This window comes from Lepidochelys olivacea (assembly GCF_965140295.1).
Source record: "Lepidochelys olivacea isolate rLepOli2 genome assembly, chromosome: 8".
Taxonomy (NCBI): Eukaryota; Metazoa; Chordata; order Testudines; family Cheloniidae; genus Lepidochelys; species Lepidochelys olivacea.
In genome coordinates, this window is record NC_140418.1 from 45,983,714 (window position 1) to 46,002,477 (window position 18,764).

At 37.2% G+C, this 18,764-nt stretch overlaps 1 protein-coding gene across 16 annotated transcripts in view; it reads right to left on the reverse strand.

Moving 5' to 3' along the window:
• The window catches only part of DNM3 (dynamin 3), a 304,267-nt gene that overhangs the window by 156,524 nt on the left and 128,979 nt on the right, over nt 1-18,764 (reverse strand). For all 16 annotated transcript variants that reach the window (XM_084637835.1, XM_084637834.1, XM_084637825.1 and 13 more), the window contains one exon: nt 16,031-16,144. In XM_084637835.1, the coding sequence (XP_084493961.1) occupies nt 16,031-16,144 (114 nt within the window). The remainder of the gene's footprint in view (nt 1-16,030; nt 16,145-18,764) is intronic.

Genomic DNA, 18,764 nt, shown 5'->3' on the forward strand with positions numbered 1-18,764 from the left:
AACAGGGAGAACATATCAGACAGTGGGTTAGACATTGTACTCTCGACAATACTGCTCTTGGTATTAGCATCAAAAGAAACAAGAAGTTGGCTGGACTTCCCAAGAGCCTTAGCTCCCTCCAAGTTAAAATCAAAGAATATTTTAGGCTTGTGGAAAAGGACCTCATTGGGACAACTGTGCAAGCATGACAAAAATCTTGGTAAGAGGATAAGAGTCATGAAAATGAAAGTTTGTCTCCATCTCTGGAAGGACTGCAAGACGAATTCATGGTACTACTATAATGCTTGAAAAATGTCGTATAAGCTTACTCATTCTATGACCTACCAAGAAAGTGACCTTCCACTTAAGAAACTAAAGCACATCAAGTGACTCAAAAGGAGTTAACAGCTTTGTCAGGAACATATTAAAAACCCACAACACAGAGGGGGTTTTAAATGGATAATTTAAAATGCCTCAGGCACAATGTAAATCCGATGATGAGGGTACAGACAATGGTTTGCCTTTGATTGGTACATGATAGGCCAAAATAGTCGCCAAGTAAACATGGATAGAATTAGTCTTACAATCAGACAAATGAAGAAAACAGGTAAGTAGCTGGTTTTTTTTGCGGGGGGGCGGGGGCGGGAAGAGGCATTTAAAAGAAGGGTCACATGGGCTTGAACCACACCATAAGGTTTTTCCACTTAACGCTTTAACATCCATCTGGTAAACAACCTGAAACACCTGCTCAGACACCACATGTCTGGAGCTCTACTCTGTTAGGAACTTTCAAGGAGAGAGCTCTCAGGCTAGGATGCAGCAAGGTGCTCTGGTTCCATTTACTCATTTATAGCAAGGCTCTGTTTAATGGAACTGGTCATCAGTCTGCAACACGATTCAGAAGCATACTTGCCTGAGCCAGTATGGGGCTATTGGAATCATTAAGCCATTGCCTTTTGTTGTTGTTCAGAACCTTTGTTACCAGAAATGCAAGAGCCTGCCTCTCCCTGCCTGTGAATGGAGAAAGCCTCTCTTACTAATGCTGCCTTTTACTGGTATCGTTTACAGAAGTTTGTCCTGGTGACTTGTGAAACAGTCCATCTCCATTGTCACCCCACTGGAGAAAGATCTGATCCACCGTACCCTCATCTAGAGATCCAACAATGGAGATCAATCACTGGCTCAGTCTCTCTGCAATTATGTCCTCTTTTTCTGCTAGTAACTGGCAACCAGGATTATATCTTGAGAGAAAGAACCTGCTCCCACACCTGCAGGGCTTCATGACACAGGAGCTATGAGCTGTTGCCTCCCTGTTTGTTACAATTGTGTCAAATTTTGTTAAAATTTTAATTCAGGGCCAGGTCTCTGAAGGTTCTAACTTTACACAGGTTCCGCCTCATCTCCAGAGCTCTGATGAGCAGCTGCTGTTCCTGGAGAGACTAAGCTCACTGACTAAAAAGCCTCTCTGTGTAGTGTCTCCATCTATCTACCTTTGGTACTTATCACATCACAGGATGAATACATTCAAGGTAAGCAGCATTTGAATGGGTGGAATCTGGAATTCCAATCCCAATTGGGAATTATCCCTGGCCTGTCACCAAGGTAGAGTGTCTGACAGGTCACCCATCGCTTATTTCTTTTCTTTGGCCTAGGTCTCTGAACCCGTGCTCTGATAAAAGTCAAATCCTACTACTTTGTCTTCCACATTTACTCATCATACTCCTTGAAATGAGAACTCTGTTACCTACTTCATCCAACTCTATGGATACTATTGTACCTTTATTGTATCTATACATGCTACTTGTATTAAAGACACTGCAATCACCCAAGAAGCATTTTCTGACATTTTGGTGTAAAAGACACTATAGCAAAGCATATATTTCACTGCATAGCAGAGTTACTCAATCCAACAAATGTTAGAATTCATGGGGTATGTATTTAGATTTACCAACCAATTTCTTTCAAAAGCTATTTAGGACGTTCGTGAAAATATACCTTTTAATATTGACTTAATATTAATCCATTTGTGTTATATCAACAAGGTATCTATGTAGAAAGAGAGTTAGTGGCATTGATTAGGTAGGTTGCATTTAAAACCTATTTTGCAATCTTCCCTATGTTTGACTTAAGAAGAGTTCGCAAGCTGAATTTACAGATAAATCTTAATTTTTATCCGACATTGTCCTTGTTCTAAAACAAAGGAAGTAAAACGTTTGGAATCAACAGGCAACAAAAAGTCGGCAGGAGAACAAGGGTAGATCCCTGTGGGGGGAATATCTTAAAATCTACGGTAAAGTCATACTTGGCAAAACTCAATAGATCTGGTAAACATCAAAGATAAAATTTAGCAGGATAATTCCATCAAGTACCATTAAAAGAAAAAATGGGACCAGCAGCGTTACCAGTGAAAAACAATGCCAGGCCTAATAGCACTGATCTACCAGAAGCAATTTATTATGACACCAGAAATAGCTATTTTCACAGTGACTGCTTGAAATGAAAACTTTAAAGCTTCTTTAAGTCTTGAGCTATACCAAAGTATTCAGCCAGCCAGCCAAAATAGCTGAAGGGAAATAGGAAGGCCACATGTGGAACTAATTACTCATGTAGAGGCTATGACAAAGAACATTTCTCCAGACTTTTCATGGGGGCTTCACTTTCAGGAAGTAGCTATAATTACTGTTCAAGTCTAGAGCAGCCTGCATGCCAGTGACAGTTCCAAGAAAAAAAAAAAAAAGAAAGAACCTATTTGCCCTTTCTTAGTCTGAAACATCAAAATATAAAGCATAACTGGAGTTATTAAAGAAAATCAAAATCACTGGCATATTGCATTAGCTTCTCGAAAGAAATTCTTTTCACATATTAGTTTTTGCAGCCTTTACAGAACAGCAAGTTTTGTTTCTACATTAACTCGCTCTCTGTTGGCTGCAGTGAAACTGTACATCTTGACTTTTTACAGCTTTTCCATAGTGGGGCCCACTTCCTGCCCAGTTGAGGAAAAAAATCTGGCCTGAAGATGAAATGACTGCTTAACATTACACTAAAACATCTGGTACCATTTTATACACAGACCCATGTCTGAGAGCAGGCAATTCTAGCGGTCTCACCAGCGGCACAGTGCATACCCAAACCTCCCTAGGGTGACATCATCCCATATATGGACTCTCAGGCCCAACCCTCCCTCTTTTCCTGGTCCTAAATTCATTGCCAGATCCCCAGTCTGCTGCAAATGTGCCACGTCAAGACTGGAAATCACAGCACTTCAGTGTGTTTCAGTGAGTGCTGCAGAGTTTGAGGGGAAGCTGAGCAGAACCCTGATACAGGAAGGCAGTTTTTCCCAAAGACTAAAAGAGGATTTAAAATAAATAAATAGAAGCGTCCGGAGATCCTGCTCCGTCGCCCCAGTGTTCAGACTACCTGTTCAGGACAATGCTGTTGTACAGTAGTCTGCACATTGGTTAGACTGGGCAAGGGAAAGCAACGACATGGACTTTGGGGGACGACAGTTGCTATTGCCAAGGAGAAGACCATTATTGCTCCTTTCAGATCTCATATACAGTATTTTTCTTCACAGGTTTTACACACTAGGGAATAAGAAACGCTAAGGGACACTGAGAAAGGAGGACTCCAGAATAATGCGGGGAAGACATTCTGGTAAGGCCTACTTTTGAAGAACACCTGGCCTGTGACCTGGCGAACCTAGGTGACTTCCCCTCCCCCATTCTTCCAGTCATCACTGCAAGACAGATGGAGCTCTGGTGATTTACTAAAACGTATGCAAGAAAAAGAGAGGTATATCTATATCTATTACATCGAGAGGTGTACATAACTAAGTTCAGTCATTTCCATGTATTTACTTAAAAATAAAGCTTACTTTTCCCCAAACTAAGAAGGTAAATTTAAGTTTTGTAGACTGTAGCAATTGCTATGAATATGTAAGGTGTAACTCAATTAAAAACAATTCTGAAAAATTGATAAAAATATTAATTATAAATAACTTCTTATGAGTTATGTAATTTTAATGACAATTTAACAAAATTATTTCTGCATTAATAGGGTTAAAAATATTAGCAAAGAATGTGTGAATATTAATATTACACATTCTAAAAGATTTATTTATAAAAGGTCATGACAAAACTGTAATTATATTTGAAATGAAGCTGAAGCTTCATTAGATATTTGAAAATATATGCAATATACGTTGATGAAAAAAAGAAAAAGTGACAGCTAAATATAGCAAGATGCTTTGCCAGCTAGAAAATTGAAATCTTGGACTGGCAAAGGAAATCATCCCTAGGAGAACAGGCTGAGATAGCAAAGCAATAAATGAAAAAATAACCCTACTAACTTTTAATGTCACAATACATGTCGGTGCATTGTTTACAAGAGCCCAGCACAAAACGATGGTTGCTGCTTTCTTGTCTATACTTCGTATTGCTGATATTTCTTCTTGCATTCAGAATGATAAGTTACTTTGTCTCAATTCCCACTGATAAAAATGGAATTTGTAAACGAATGCAGAAGTTTTCTTTGGTGAGTTTCCAGCTGTCCTGGTAGGGGAAAAAAGCCCTCAGGCTGAATGAAATCCCCATGGAGAGAATAATACAAAAAGTCTGGACTGCAATTTGATACCAGTTGAATTTCAGAGTCAGCTCCCAGATAGTTAATACTGGTAACAAACTACTGCAACTCCAAAAAATAAAATAAAAAAATAAAGCCCAAAAGTATTCCCTTCTATATGATGCTTGTTATTTATATGAAGATTTTGAATGAGTATACTACAAACAAAAGAACTATAAATAACTCCATTACAATTACTTTTTGCAATATGTATAAGTAGGGATTTTTAAGCAACCTTGATGCGGTGTGATTTTTATAAATATATATAGTATTACCTTTCTAAGGGCTCTTTCAAAGCTCAATAAAACCCTTCCGAGGAGCTGCTATCATGCAGTATTAACTTCACACTCCCAACATGGGTTTTCATATAGTTTATGCAGTGAGAATTCTCTCTGTCATTTCCCCTACCATCCCATCTAAGCTACTGTATTTTAAATTTAAAAAAATTTCTTTATCCACCTTCTTTGGTTTTATTTCACAACAAATTATTATTTTTGGAGCAAAATTATTTTTTTATTAACAGATTACAGTGTGGCAAGAACGATTTCACTCTTGTATTTTAGAGTCCTGATCACTAAAGTAGTAACACATTTAAAAGCAAAGTTATTAACAGAAAAATCAGAAGAGACATGAAAAGACAAAGGAGTGAAATTGAATTCATACAAATGTTAATCTTTTATTCTCACTTCTCACATGAGAGGTGTTTTAGGCATGGCAATTCTGCAAAGCTTTATGGTTTATATTGTAAGTGGTAGGAACAATTTTAGGTTTTAGAATATTTGGTTTACATTAAGACAAATTACTTAGTTATAATTCCAAAGGAAAGAGATTGCCCTGCGCAAGCTATTTCCTTTTTCTTTTTATAGTCAATTTTTCAGCTTTCAGAGCTTGCAGACCAGAATCACAAATCAAGAAAAAATTTTATCTATTCAATTAGAACCATTTAATTAAGCTAATAATGTTAAATTAAAAAAGCCTGAGACAACTCCTGTAATTAGGAAAAGATGATGAATGGCATATGGAAATGGTGCGTTTCTCTTCTCTAGTCTATTATTTGAATTAATCTTTATGTTAAATGACCTTTCTGTATTTAGGAAGTGTTTACTCCCACCTCTCCTCCTCAAAGTTACATTTTTAGCCTGTACGGCTGAAGGTGGTGGTAGGGATGACCCCTGGCATGAGTTTTGGAAAAAGGGAGGGAGATTGCAGTACACAAAGCAATAGATAGGAAAAGAAAGAATGTATTGTTAAGGAGCAAGGAAATATCTACTTCAGCACAGCAAAAGAGTTTCATTCTGTGAATTGAGTAACCGTACTCTTCTTGATCTTAACCAGTCAGGAAAAAGTATGTTTCTTTCTTTCTGTTGCCAACACTTGATTTGAAACTTATTGTGAAAGACTATTTGGGGGGGGGGGAATGAGTTTATAAAGTACAGTTTTAAAATACTCATACACGCACAATATACAGATTCTTCAAGAACAAGGATAAAACACTAAGGTTTATGATGACTGAGAAATATGAATTGTGTTCAGTGGGAAATTTACAGTGTGGACATAGTTTAATTCAACCCAACACTGTACTCAAATCTGTTGCATGCAGTGGATAATCTGATTTGAGAAAAAAAAAAGTTGGATTTTAACAGAAAAAGTACAACAGAAATGGCAAATTAAAATATGTACAACCATTTCACCACCAACAGGTCAATACTGCCGTATGACAGATCAGTTATTTTGTTCTCTAAGAGCAAACACCTTATCTGTTACATCAAACAAAACTAAATGGAGGGAGGGTAGGGAAAGAAATATTTTCAAGCTTTCTGATTAGAACACTGCTCCCTTAATTTTCAAAAGGGAGACCCACACAGGAATTGAAGGCAGCCATTTCTTGACCTTACAGAAGTGAAATATAAATCCAAACAAAGGCATCCAAAGACAAAAACCAAAACGTTTCTTACAATGGAAAAGAGTCACAGATATTGTTCAATCTTTTGTCAGTATGTTCCCCCTCCCGCATTGTGTAGGACTAATGTGTCCATATTTTTGGAAGACTAAAAGATACTACCTTCTCAGCGCACACACATACACTTTTCTCCAGACCACCCAAGTATCATTGCTCGGTGGGAACTATTATAAACAACAACAACAAAAAAAGTCAAATACCAGCATTTTCAAACGTCTCTATATTTTAAATGGTAAAAGGTGATGAGAATGGGGGTGGGGAATCAAATCTATTAATCAGAATGCAGAATAAATAAAAAAGACACCAACTTCCTAGAGGATCTAATTTCTAGTCTTTAAAAAAAAAAATTAGATGAAGTCTTCCCTTTTAGGAATACCACCTTTTCCTTCTCCAAGAACATAGCCTTCACCATGACTTGCAAAGAGTTTTACTTACTAGAACTGTGCTGCATAAAAAATTCCAAGTTAAAATAATATTAAGGCTTTAACCTGCAAGAGACAGGAAATACCACAGTTAAGGTTGGAAAACTTCTTAATTCACTCCAACGTGCCTTAGTATTGCATTTTGTGCTACATGGTATAAACTATCTAAAACCACACACTTGGACAAAGACTAGTAGTAGTTGCAATATGCATAAAATGAGTTACAAATACATTTCTGTCTTAACTCTGAATTTGCCAGCTACTCACAGTTATCAGACCTATTAATGATGTTTTAATATATGTGCACAGAAACCTACTTTCTGTTTCTGAATTTTCTTTTCCTTACTCACTATTAGTAATTCAAAATATTTCTATGCTTCCATAATACCTTTAAAATCTATATTTACCTAATAAATCGTAGAGTTTACTGTGCCCTTTGGTATATCGTACAAAGAAATTTTTAGCCACATTTTAGAAGTACTATTATCAGTTCAGCGCAAGATCTTTGTAATACCACGGGTGTCTCTTTAATAACGTATACTTATTAATTGACAATAATAGACTAGTCATATGGAGTACTAAATGAACTGCTTAATATAAAGAGCAAAACACACTTGCATCAACTCTACATTTATAACCCTCAGTCCATTTTAGTTGATGAAGTCTCCCTTTGTATGGCCAATAATCACTGACTACAAAACACAAATCAACTCAACTGCCACTCTCCCATAACACCTTCCTCCCCACTCAGGCACCCCAATACCTGCTCATAGACACTAGTCCATATTCTAGGCTAATGTGGTCTACACGTTCTTGTGTTATTGATTCCCAGAGGGTATTTTTACTGCACAATTGTTTTGGCATTCCAAGAAAGCACAATATCAAATCAAACACAGCTAATTTTTCCCACCGTGTAAAGATTTTGAGCACCCAGTCTACATACTAAAGCAGCTGAAACTTTCAATGACCAAAGAAACACTGCTCTTAAAACTGATATGTCACTTATTTTTCATGAAAGCAATTGATTAGTCCACATTATGATCTTATTCTTTAAGTTTCCTTTTAAAATGGTCAAGCTGTAGGAGGGCAAAAGTACTCAATTCTAATTTCACTTGGAACTCGCTTTTTTTAACTATTGTGTTTTACCACAATAAATGTACATTGGCTTAGAATGGGAAAAGGCTTAAGACATAATATGTCATATCTGACTTGGCTATTTATGTATTGTAATTTTTAGTTTTAAAAAAATAGACCTAATTCCAACTTGCTAAATTTAAATCAGACTGGTGATTCATAAATTTCAAACTGATCTATTATCTATAGATGTGTCAGTTTGCTTTATAGAAATCTAGTAACTAGCACCAGAACACTACAGCAGATTTATATCAAATTTATTACATGATGTAACATAATTTATAATTATTTATATAGTATATTTTAAAATTGTAAAATATTTGCTTTTGCCTTTGATAAATTCAGGCCTTTTTACGACCAATTTTCAGATAAATACAACATATGTTTTAGAAACATCTAAATATACTAGAAATGAACAGCAATGATTTAAGGAAAAGTATTTTAAAACAGAGTACTTTAATTTGTATAAAAGTTGATATAGCTTTCTCTTTAAAAATCTTTTAGTAGAAACCAATGTTTGAGGTTTAAATGTCTTTTCAAATTACGGCAACATCAATAATTTACTGAAAGGCATTTCAAATGTAGGTCAAATTTCACTAAGTGTATTTTGGTGCTTTACATGTGTAACATTTCAGCAAAGCAACACCTTTTGTAGGAAAGGTGTTTGTTTGCACATTTCTGTTTTGTAGCAGAACCTACATTTAATTGAAAGACCTATATTTTAAGCCCAGGACTGCTCTTTTATTTTGGTTTTCACATATAAAAAGTACACATTTTGAAAGGAATAGGAATTAAAATTATATGCTAAACAATGTATTAGTGAAATATGCTCCTTTTGATTGTTCCAAAGCAAAAGCCTCACATAAATTTTTACACACACACACATTCTCTCTCCTTCCAGAATATTCTTTATTGGGACATTCTACATATGGTTGCTTCCATCTATACAGAATTATTTGGTTTTGTTTTCAGTATTTAAGTTTATGGTACTTATCTGTTCCTCGAAAATATTTACTGTATAAACATATCCTTTATCTTGAACTTCAGTATTTCTGTGTTTCCAAGAAGAGTAAAAACATCTGGTTAAATTACTACACGCTGTGCAAGTACAGTATCTGGGAAAACGCTTGTATGAACTGGATTTAAAATAAACCATGGTTTAAGTCATTGTTCTTCTTAACAATTTTAATGTGACCATTCTGTTGAAATCCTATCCCATATGCATGTCAGCACAATTATAACTGATGTAAAATGCATATTTTATGAATAAAGTCAAACGTCGTACTTGTTCCACAGCTCCCGAATGTTTTAAAGTTTAATTCTGTTATTTGTGTTCCCCCCAACAAAGTCCCCAAATCTGGAATGGTACAGACTGATTCTTATCAGCCGGTGAGGAAAGGACCCCCTGATGGATCCAAGGGACTGGCTGGACGGAGTTGTCATGTGTCTGCCTGTCTACACTTGCTGTGCAGAACATCCTCTCACCTGTACAGCAGGCACAGACAGGCAGTCACATGACAACCCAGCCTGAATGACAACCAGCCAATGAGAGATCAGCTCTGACAGACTATAGCATCTTCACCAAGAGCTACAGCAAAGAGTCACTTTCGGATTTAAGTCTGCTGGTTCAATAATTAACTCATGTGTACTTTTTATTATTAACTTGGGCAGCATATTGAAATCCACCCAGAGTAAAATGAACGGTGCCTATCAAATACAATAAAACCCACTGCTGAAATTTTTACTGTGCTTTCAATAGTACTCTTTTCCTAGTTGTTCTGATTAACTCACTAACCATGAATTTTACTTGTACCCTGCTTTGTGGCACCATTGCAAATGGGAAGACGAAATACATTTCTCACATATATTTTGATAACAGCACATGAATGACTCGAATTTTATTAGATCATGCAAAATTAATTGTATACATGCTGATCATACAAAAAGAGGAAGTTATTCTTTGGCTAGTAAATGCTATTAAAAAGGACACCATAAGATTTCTGAATATTTTTCCCCTCTTTAGTATGTGGGATTTTATTTCCTTCCGGAACAATGAAAAATCCACTTCCTCACTCATTTTCTGTCCTCCATCACAAGACGCACATTATTTTACGACTGTAGCTCAATTGTAAGTTAAATTAATAATACACATTTCCTCACTAATGTTGACAGCATTTTTGTCTTTAAAAAAATGAAGCATTTGATTTGGAAACCAAAAAAAAAAAAAATACAGATTTTGTAAATAAAGGGAAGAAATAAGTCAAATTTCAGTGGTCTCAGCCAAGGGTCCAACTCTGCATTCCTTGTACCCCAAAGGGTGCCAGTGAAGTTGATGGAAGTTTTGGGTTTCCAGAGAATACAGGATTTGACAGTGTCATATTAAACATGGGACATTTTTTACAAAGTGCATCCTTTTGTCTGCAGTAAAGAACATTAGGTTCACAAAGGAGAATGGCTCTCCTCAGCCCCTCTCCCAAGTCACACTGCAGCAGAACTTTGTTAATTCTCACTGCTCTATCCACAAACCTTAGAATTTGAACACAAAACCCCACATTCTTTCCCCCTTGTTGGCAAAGTAATAATAGCGGAGAGCTAACTCATATTACTAAGACTTCACTATTTTTACAAAATATACTGCAGACTATCCAAGTTATAACTTATTGTACTAATTAAAACTAGTCAAATAAATGACTGCATTAACCTTGCACTCATTTGTTCAATAAGACCCCAAACCTACACAAACTATTACACATGCTTAACTTTTAACAGGCGAATAGTCCCCTTAAAAATCAATGGGATTACTCATCTGAGTAACTTTAAGCATATAAATCAGTGTTTGCAGGGCCTAATTCACAATGGACCTTCCAGTCACTCACACAAGCAAGGTTCTTCTGCTTTCTACAAACTTTTCCTAGTATCTGAAGACTGATCAAACTCATATTTTTGTTTTCACCAGGAGTACAAAAAGACCTTATTCCTCGGATTCTCATTTAACGATCATTAAGATTAAAAATGCTGTACATGTATTTGAACAGCAACAAAACAATATCAATAAAGACCCATAGAAATAAATTGCTTTATGCTTATCCATGCAAGTGGGACAACAAATTTTGAAATCCATTCTTACGGAAATGCATTATTTGCCAAAGTAAGTTACTTCAAAATAAATTCTACCATGGGTTCTTTAGTACAAGGCCCACAGCCAACAAATAAAGCTTCTTCAAATAGCAGGAGAGTACAATACCTGCTTACATTTTTCGGATGCCTTTCATCCCAAAACAAGTCCCAGACTATACAAAGCATGGTTAGTATTGTTCCTTATGGGCACATGCCTACATTAGAGGAGCTGCACAGCTACATTGTCCCAGCAGGCATTGTACCCCAAGAAGGCACAATATAATTCAGAGCTCCCTGACATACAGGGAGAGCACAGCTGCTGCTACACTCTTTAATGGGGTGCAATGTACACTGATTCCATGGCCAGCCAGCTCTGCTGCTTAGTGTAGCAATAGGGGGACCATGGGTCCTTCTCCTCACCCCCTCTGGAGAGGTTAACACTGCCATAGACTAGATTTACATGGACACTGTGCTCACGCATCTGCAAGGACTGCAGTAGTGACTGGCATCTGCTTAGGAGGCACAAGGGGAAGTGACGTCCTTATGTGCTTTCACTGTGCTCATCTGTGAAGAGCCTACTCAAAATTCAAATCCCTAAATTCAGAAATCATTTCATACACTGCTGAAGGCCACCAGTCTTTGGGTGAAATACAACAGTACACAGCAACCATAATGAATAGTTTAGGACAGCAAGTGACAAATAACATATCCATTTGAAACTAAAGAGAAAGTTTAGGGAAACAAAACATAATTTGTTCAGGAAACCAGAGCTCACATCTCCTGCTCTTGTGAAGCAGGCTGCTAGTCTTTTAAGTACCACAATGGTCACGTCCTCGATTTTAACTGTTCTCATGGAACATCAAACAAGCAGGAAGCTCAGTACCCTTCATAAGTTCTCAGGCTCTAGCTCAGTAAGCAGTCTTGATTAATGCAGTACAGCAGCAGACGCTTCCAAAAGTGTTTTCGGGAACTCTGAAGCCTCCCACTGAACACAGATAGAAGACTCAAGAATTCCCAACCATCTTTAAGGTACTTCTAAGTACCTGAGACAGCACTTAGTGAGACTGGTTAATTTAACCGCACTACCTTTCAATAATATGCCAAGGCCTTCCGTATGATAAGAATAAAGAGAAGGCTGACATATAATACAAGGCTATAGAGTTCCACAGAGAAGTTCTGGCGTCATCATTAACCAAACAAGTGATTTGTTACCACAAGTCAAAGACAACAGAATTTCCCCATGATATAATGCAGAATGTTGGTCTGTAGGAGTTTCAGTAACTTCTACATTATGATTAGAGTATTAACCACCACTCTATTTTCTTCAAAGAAATTTTTAAAATGCCATACAACACGCCTGTTTTCAAACTTGCACATTCACAAAAACACCCATAAGTTTGATTTCTTGAATGCTGTTTTTATGATCTCATAATAAAGTAACCCAAACAACATCCCTGCAGTATTTTGAAGACAAAACTGCCTTCTCATAAGTTTCCACTGTAGTCCTCAATTCCTTCCTTCTGATTTATTAACAATGATCCTCTTTTCAAGCAAGTAGGTAACAACCGATTACATTAATGAGAATTATATATTTACACTGAAGATACTTTCCTACAAGTCTTAATCAAAGTCAAGGAAATTCCAGGTTAGCCTTGCTCATCCTCATCTGTCATACATGGGTCTTCTAGGGACCTCACAATAGCATATCACCTCTGTTGTGCGCATGCTATAATATCTAAGCAGAGGACGACAAGTTATAGACAGAGTGGAAATTTTAGCATTTAAAATGCCTGCTTTTGTCAGTTTAAGTTAGATCCATAATTTTTTTCATTGACATTTTTGAAAAATCCTAATCATAGGTTACCGGTCTTGTTACCAGTAACTCATAGAAAAGAATATATATCGAAATATAAAAATAGGTTTTTAACAGTGCCCTCCTAAAAGCATGTCCCTTTGTTATTTCCATGCTTGTTTTAAAGAAAGGTTTCAATTCCCCTGAAGAATGCTCTTTCAAGAGAATGGTAGGCCAAGGATGGGCCAACAGCAACAGGTACAGGCAGTGAGATAATGTTCTTTTATTAAGATTTAGACCACAAAGTAACCCAGACCTTTATTTCTTAACAGAAAGAATAAAAAAATATATTCAGTCATTGTCATAGTGGAATAAAATCAGTGAAAGCAAAAAATTTCCTGCTTCTCTCATCTGTCATTATGATTAGTTCATAAGAACAAACTGCAGAAAACAGTAAATCTGTCTTCAAGTCCGTCCCTCAGTTATAATTAACAAGCAATAGCCTTCCTAAATATTAACCTAGGCCATCTGAACCTGCTATGAGAAATATCTCTACTTACCTTATAAAAAACAACTTTACTGTGTTTTAAATAGCTAATATAGTCATAAGATTTGCTCCATAATCAAGTCTGAAATGTATTGAATTCACCTCCTACAAAGTATTGGGAAATTGAAAATATGAATGCTCTATGTGACTTACAAAACAAGGTAGGTGAGGCAATATCTTTTATTGGATCAACTTCTGTAGATGGACAGGACAAGCTTTCAAGCTTTATAAAGCTCTTCCTTAGCTCAAAAGCTGGACCCTTCCACAAACATAAGCTGGTCCAATAAGAGATACTACCCCACTTACCTCATCTCTCTCGCACCCTCGGACCAAGATGGCTACAAACTGCAAACATACATTACTTAAGACATTTAAAAATACATTAAATTGGGTATTACATTTTCAGTCCAGTCTCATCAGCTTCAATAAAAATGAATCATAGCCTTCAAAGCAACTTAAGGGGTCTAATAACTTCTGAATATATACTTTCCGACATGGCTACAGTCTTAATTCATATTCTGTATATTTTCCCCTTGCATGAAGAATGGACTTAGTCAATTAACAGTAGATTTTCTTAGAAGAATCCATCCCAAAATCATAGAATATCAGGGTTGGAAGGGACCTCAGGAAGTCATCTACTCCAACCCCCTGCTCAAAGCAGAACCAATCCCCAATTTTTGGCCCAGATCCCTAAATGGCCCCTTGAGGATTGAACTCACAACTCTGGGTTTAGCACGTCAATGCTCAAACCACTGAGCTATCCCTCCCCACTCCCTCAGTGGTTTGAGCATTGACGTGCTAAACCCAGGGTTGTGAGTTCAATCCTGAAGGGGGCCATTTAGGGATCTGAGGCAAAAATTGGGGATTAAAAATAAGGACCAGCTCCTGCAAACACTACTACTAAAGTCACTACTTGTGGCAGCAAGCACTATACTCAGTGGTTGCAGGGGCCAGGCCTTGACACAATGTGTTACATGTAAAGAAACTGCATTGTAAGATTTCTACCCAGTGTATCTAGAAGCAAGGATGCTGAAGTATAATATTAATAAAGTAAAAACAAAAAAATTAAGGGAGGCAACAGTGACAACAACGAGCAAGACAAACGTTGGAAACTGACTTTTTAGAGCTTGCTAGAAAAACATTTTCCCCCTGCCAAAGATGAAATTTTCTTCAGAAAAACCCAAAATCTTTCCAACTGAAAACTGCTGAAATTTGAAAACATTTTGGGTTTTGGCTGAAAAGTTCCAGTTTCAGATGAAAATACAAACATATGAAGAAAGCACACACTGAAAATTTGTGTGTAACTGAAGACCTGGTTTTCACTTGAAAATAAAGTCGATGTAAAATTTTCAGTCAACCCTACTAATTTTAAATTGAAGACATTCAAGCACAGAACAAAGAGTCCCATACTTAAACATTTATTTAAGAAAAATTAAGAACAGGACTACTGTAGAGTAGTGGGGGTGAGGGGTTTCAAAATGTAAGCCTGGATATTTAGGTAGTTTTACATCCTCAAGCATGGAAGCAAAAACGTTTTTCTAACATCTTTATGTCACTGCTGAGACCATTAGAAATCCAACAATCACATCTAAGCAGGCTGGATCGCAACAAGTCAATATCCAAAGCTATCTAACAGGTTCAAACGAGGACACAGTCTGAATATCATATTATAGGAATGTCCTTCTTTAGCTCTTGCCTGTTAACTACAAATTCATTCATATTAACAATGGTATTCCTTACCAAGGTACCTTTATATCTGATCATCAGTACGGCAAGCTGAAAAATCTAGTTAACACTACTAGAAATGTTTCTACTTCATTTTAGACATTTCACAACTTTAGGCAAAAGCCTAGCTGTATTACAAAATATATCTAATTTTAATTGCTTATGGAAATAACAATCATAAGAAAAAGCAAAGAAAACCAAGGTTACTCCAACCTAGAAGCTGACAACCAACTAGATGGCAGGACATCATATGCACAAATGTGACCAGGCTGGGCTTGATGGAAGAACAAGCCACAGACAAGTAATACTGCACTGTTCCCAGTGTCTACAAAGAAGCTCCAGGATGAAATGATGATGATGGGGAAAACAACTTGACACTTTATGACTAACTTACACATTAACTGTAATGAAATCCAAATGAAACAGCTAATAGCAACCAGAAAAGTCTGGTACATTCTCTTATCTTGACTCTTAAAAGAAGTAAGCGTTAAAGATCTAGAGTAAATAATTAGTGTTCCCAAAAAGTTGGTAGAGAAATTTCAGTCGGATCTTAAAGCAGAAGAAATACTGAGAACTGCAAGAGCGGGGATCACACTAAGGAAGTGCTAAATTAGATTACAAGAGAGAATACATACTAAATGCAAATTCAGTATAAACAAAGTTAAAATCTTAACATTAGGAGCTGTGAATGAATACCAGAGTGACTGATGTCTGCAAACGAACTGTGTCTTTACCTCATCATCTTTATACCAGGACAAGCTTTCTGCAGTCAGAACAAACCAGTACTCCTTGGACCCCCCTTTCATGATGCCGATATTGTTGATGGTAAGCCAGCCTTTCCGGATCACCTGTACAGGATTGTAAGTCAACAGACATGTATTAATTGCCAGTCACTCATTCACGAAGCACAATTCGCTTTCTAAATTCATTCTTTTGACTAAAAAACTGCTTTACCAATAAAAGGTGCGCTTTTCAGTCATTGACAAATTTGGAATATAATTTCCACAGGTTCTGATGACCACAAGAAAAAAGCAATATAGAAGAGAATGAATTTTGTGGGGGAGGGGGCTTGGAGGGAAAAGAGATGCCTAAGGTCTATCCTCATGTATATATACTATAAAGTATACGGTTGAATAACAGATGTGTGATCTCGATACTATTTGCTTGCAGTGTAGAAACACATTGTGAAAACCCATACAAAAAACAAAAGGTATAAAAAGGATGGTTGCTTTCACTGCTCTGATGCTGCTATTTTTTTAGATCTGGGAGGTCAATTATGGAGTAGGAATCGTGAGCTAGGACCAGACCATACTTCCTCTCTGGAGCAGTCAGTGGCTTCTGGAAACCTTACCCTTCAGAGAAAAAAGCAGTAACAGAAAAGTAGAGAGTTCAAGGCAAGGGAATAGAGGCGAGGAACAAGAGAAACAGAGGAGGAAAGAAAGGAGCAAAGAGCAGAAAGGAAAGAAAAAAGGAGGTTGGGATGCAGAGAAAGAAGAAAAATGAGACTGACTGGAGAGAACAGAAGGGAAACAAAATGGAAGAATAGAGAGAGAAGGGAGTATAGAAACCAACGCTAAGGTTAAGAGGAAAATCATGCAGGAAAAATGGAGAGCAAGAGAAAATTGGGGAGGGATAACAGGACTCAAGTGGCAAAATGGAAGGAAGAGGACAGGTCAGCAGAGACATTTAAAGAAAGTATGAGTACAAAGGTCCACTGAGCTTTCTGATAAAACTATGACTAGTTCAGTAAAAGTTTCAGAGTAGCAGCCATGTTAGTCTGCTTCCGCAAAAAGAAAAGGAGGACTTGTGGCACCTTAGAGACTAACAAATTTATTTGAACATAAGCTTTCGTGAGCTACAGCTCACTTCATCGGATGCATTCAGTGGAAAATACAGTGGGGAGATTTATATACACACAGAACATGAAACAGTGGGTGTTACCATACACACTGTAACAAGAGTGATCAGGTAAGGTGAGCTATTACCAGCAGGAGAGTAGGGGGCAGGGAACCTTTTGTAGTGATAATCAAGGTGGGCTATTTCCAGCAGTTGACAAGAACATCTGAGGAATAGTGTGGGGGGGGGATAAACATGGGGAAATAGTTTTACTTTGTGTAATGATGCATCCACTCCCAGTCTTTATTCAAGCCTAAGTTAATTGTATCTAGTTTGCAAATTAATTCCAATTCAGCAGTGTCTCGTTGGAGTCTGTTTTTGAAGTTTTTTTGTTGAAGAATTGCTACTTTTAGGTCTGTAATCGAGTGACCAAAGAGATTGGAGTGTTCTCCGACTGGTTTTTGAATGTTATAATTCTTGACATCTGATTTGTGTCCATTTATACTTTTATGTAGAGACTGTCCAGTTTGACCAATGTACATGGCAGAGGGGCATTGCTGGCACATGATGGCATATATCACATTGGTAGATGTGCTGGTGAATGAGCTTCTGATAGTGTGGCTGATGTGATCAGGCCCTATGATGGTGTCCCCTGAATAGATATGTGGACACAGTTGGCAACGGGCAAGTCTGAATTTAAAAGGAAAAGGAAAAGGGTTCACTGCATTACATACACCATACAATGAAGTCTTCCAAATCTCTCTGCGAACTCATGTCAATTTCCACTATTTCTTCCCAAGATCTCATTTACTTGCTTACGAAAGATTGGGAGTGTGGTTGAAAATGCTCTGGGAGAAATTTTTCAAAAAGTGCTTATACTTCTAGTGACTACTACAGATGCATGGAGTTATGCAATCAAATGGAGGTTGCCGCTTACTTTTATGGATAAGCACTTGGGCTGTGGCAAACTTCTCAGAGACTTCCAATCTCAGCCTGCTCCAACATCAGCAGCAGACAAGAGACAAACAATTCGAAGTCTGCTTCATGGTCAATAATCAAAGTCTGAAACTTCCAAGTATATTTCCCTCAATGGGCACATATAATAAGCTCTGTCAATGCCAATAGCTTTGATATGTACGCAGTGAGAATACCTTGTACTCATTAATAACAAAGCCAACTGAAAAGGGGATGAGGTGCCCTACCACCCGTTATTGCTGACAAAAGGTGGAAAAATGTCTGCAACTATAAATTTAGCACCTTTTGTTGCAGCTCTCCCCAAAGGCTGAGACTGCAGAAAAGCTTATGCTATCAGTCCCTGATCAACGCTGATGTTGCTTTGCAAAGCAAATGGGCAAACATGGCTTCTGAATGTTTTTAGAGGTGCATTTTCAAACATCTCAGTCCTAAAAATATCTTTAACCCATTCACTCCAAAGCCACAGCTAGAAAACGTGCCAGAAAAGTGGAACATTGGTGGCACAAAGTTAATTTACATCTTCCAGTTCCAGGAAGGGAAGCTGAAATTTTGCACCTACCATAGCCTCAAACAAACAAAGAAGGACTAAAAATGCAGTAAAACCATTGCAAGTTCTACATGGAGCGGAATATAGGCGTTGGTAGGGAGAAAGGTGAC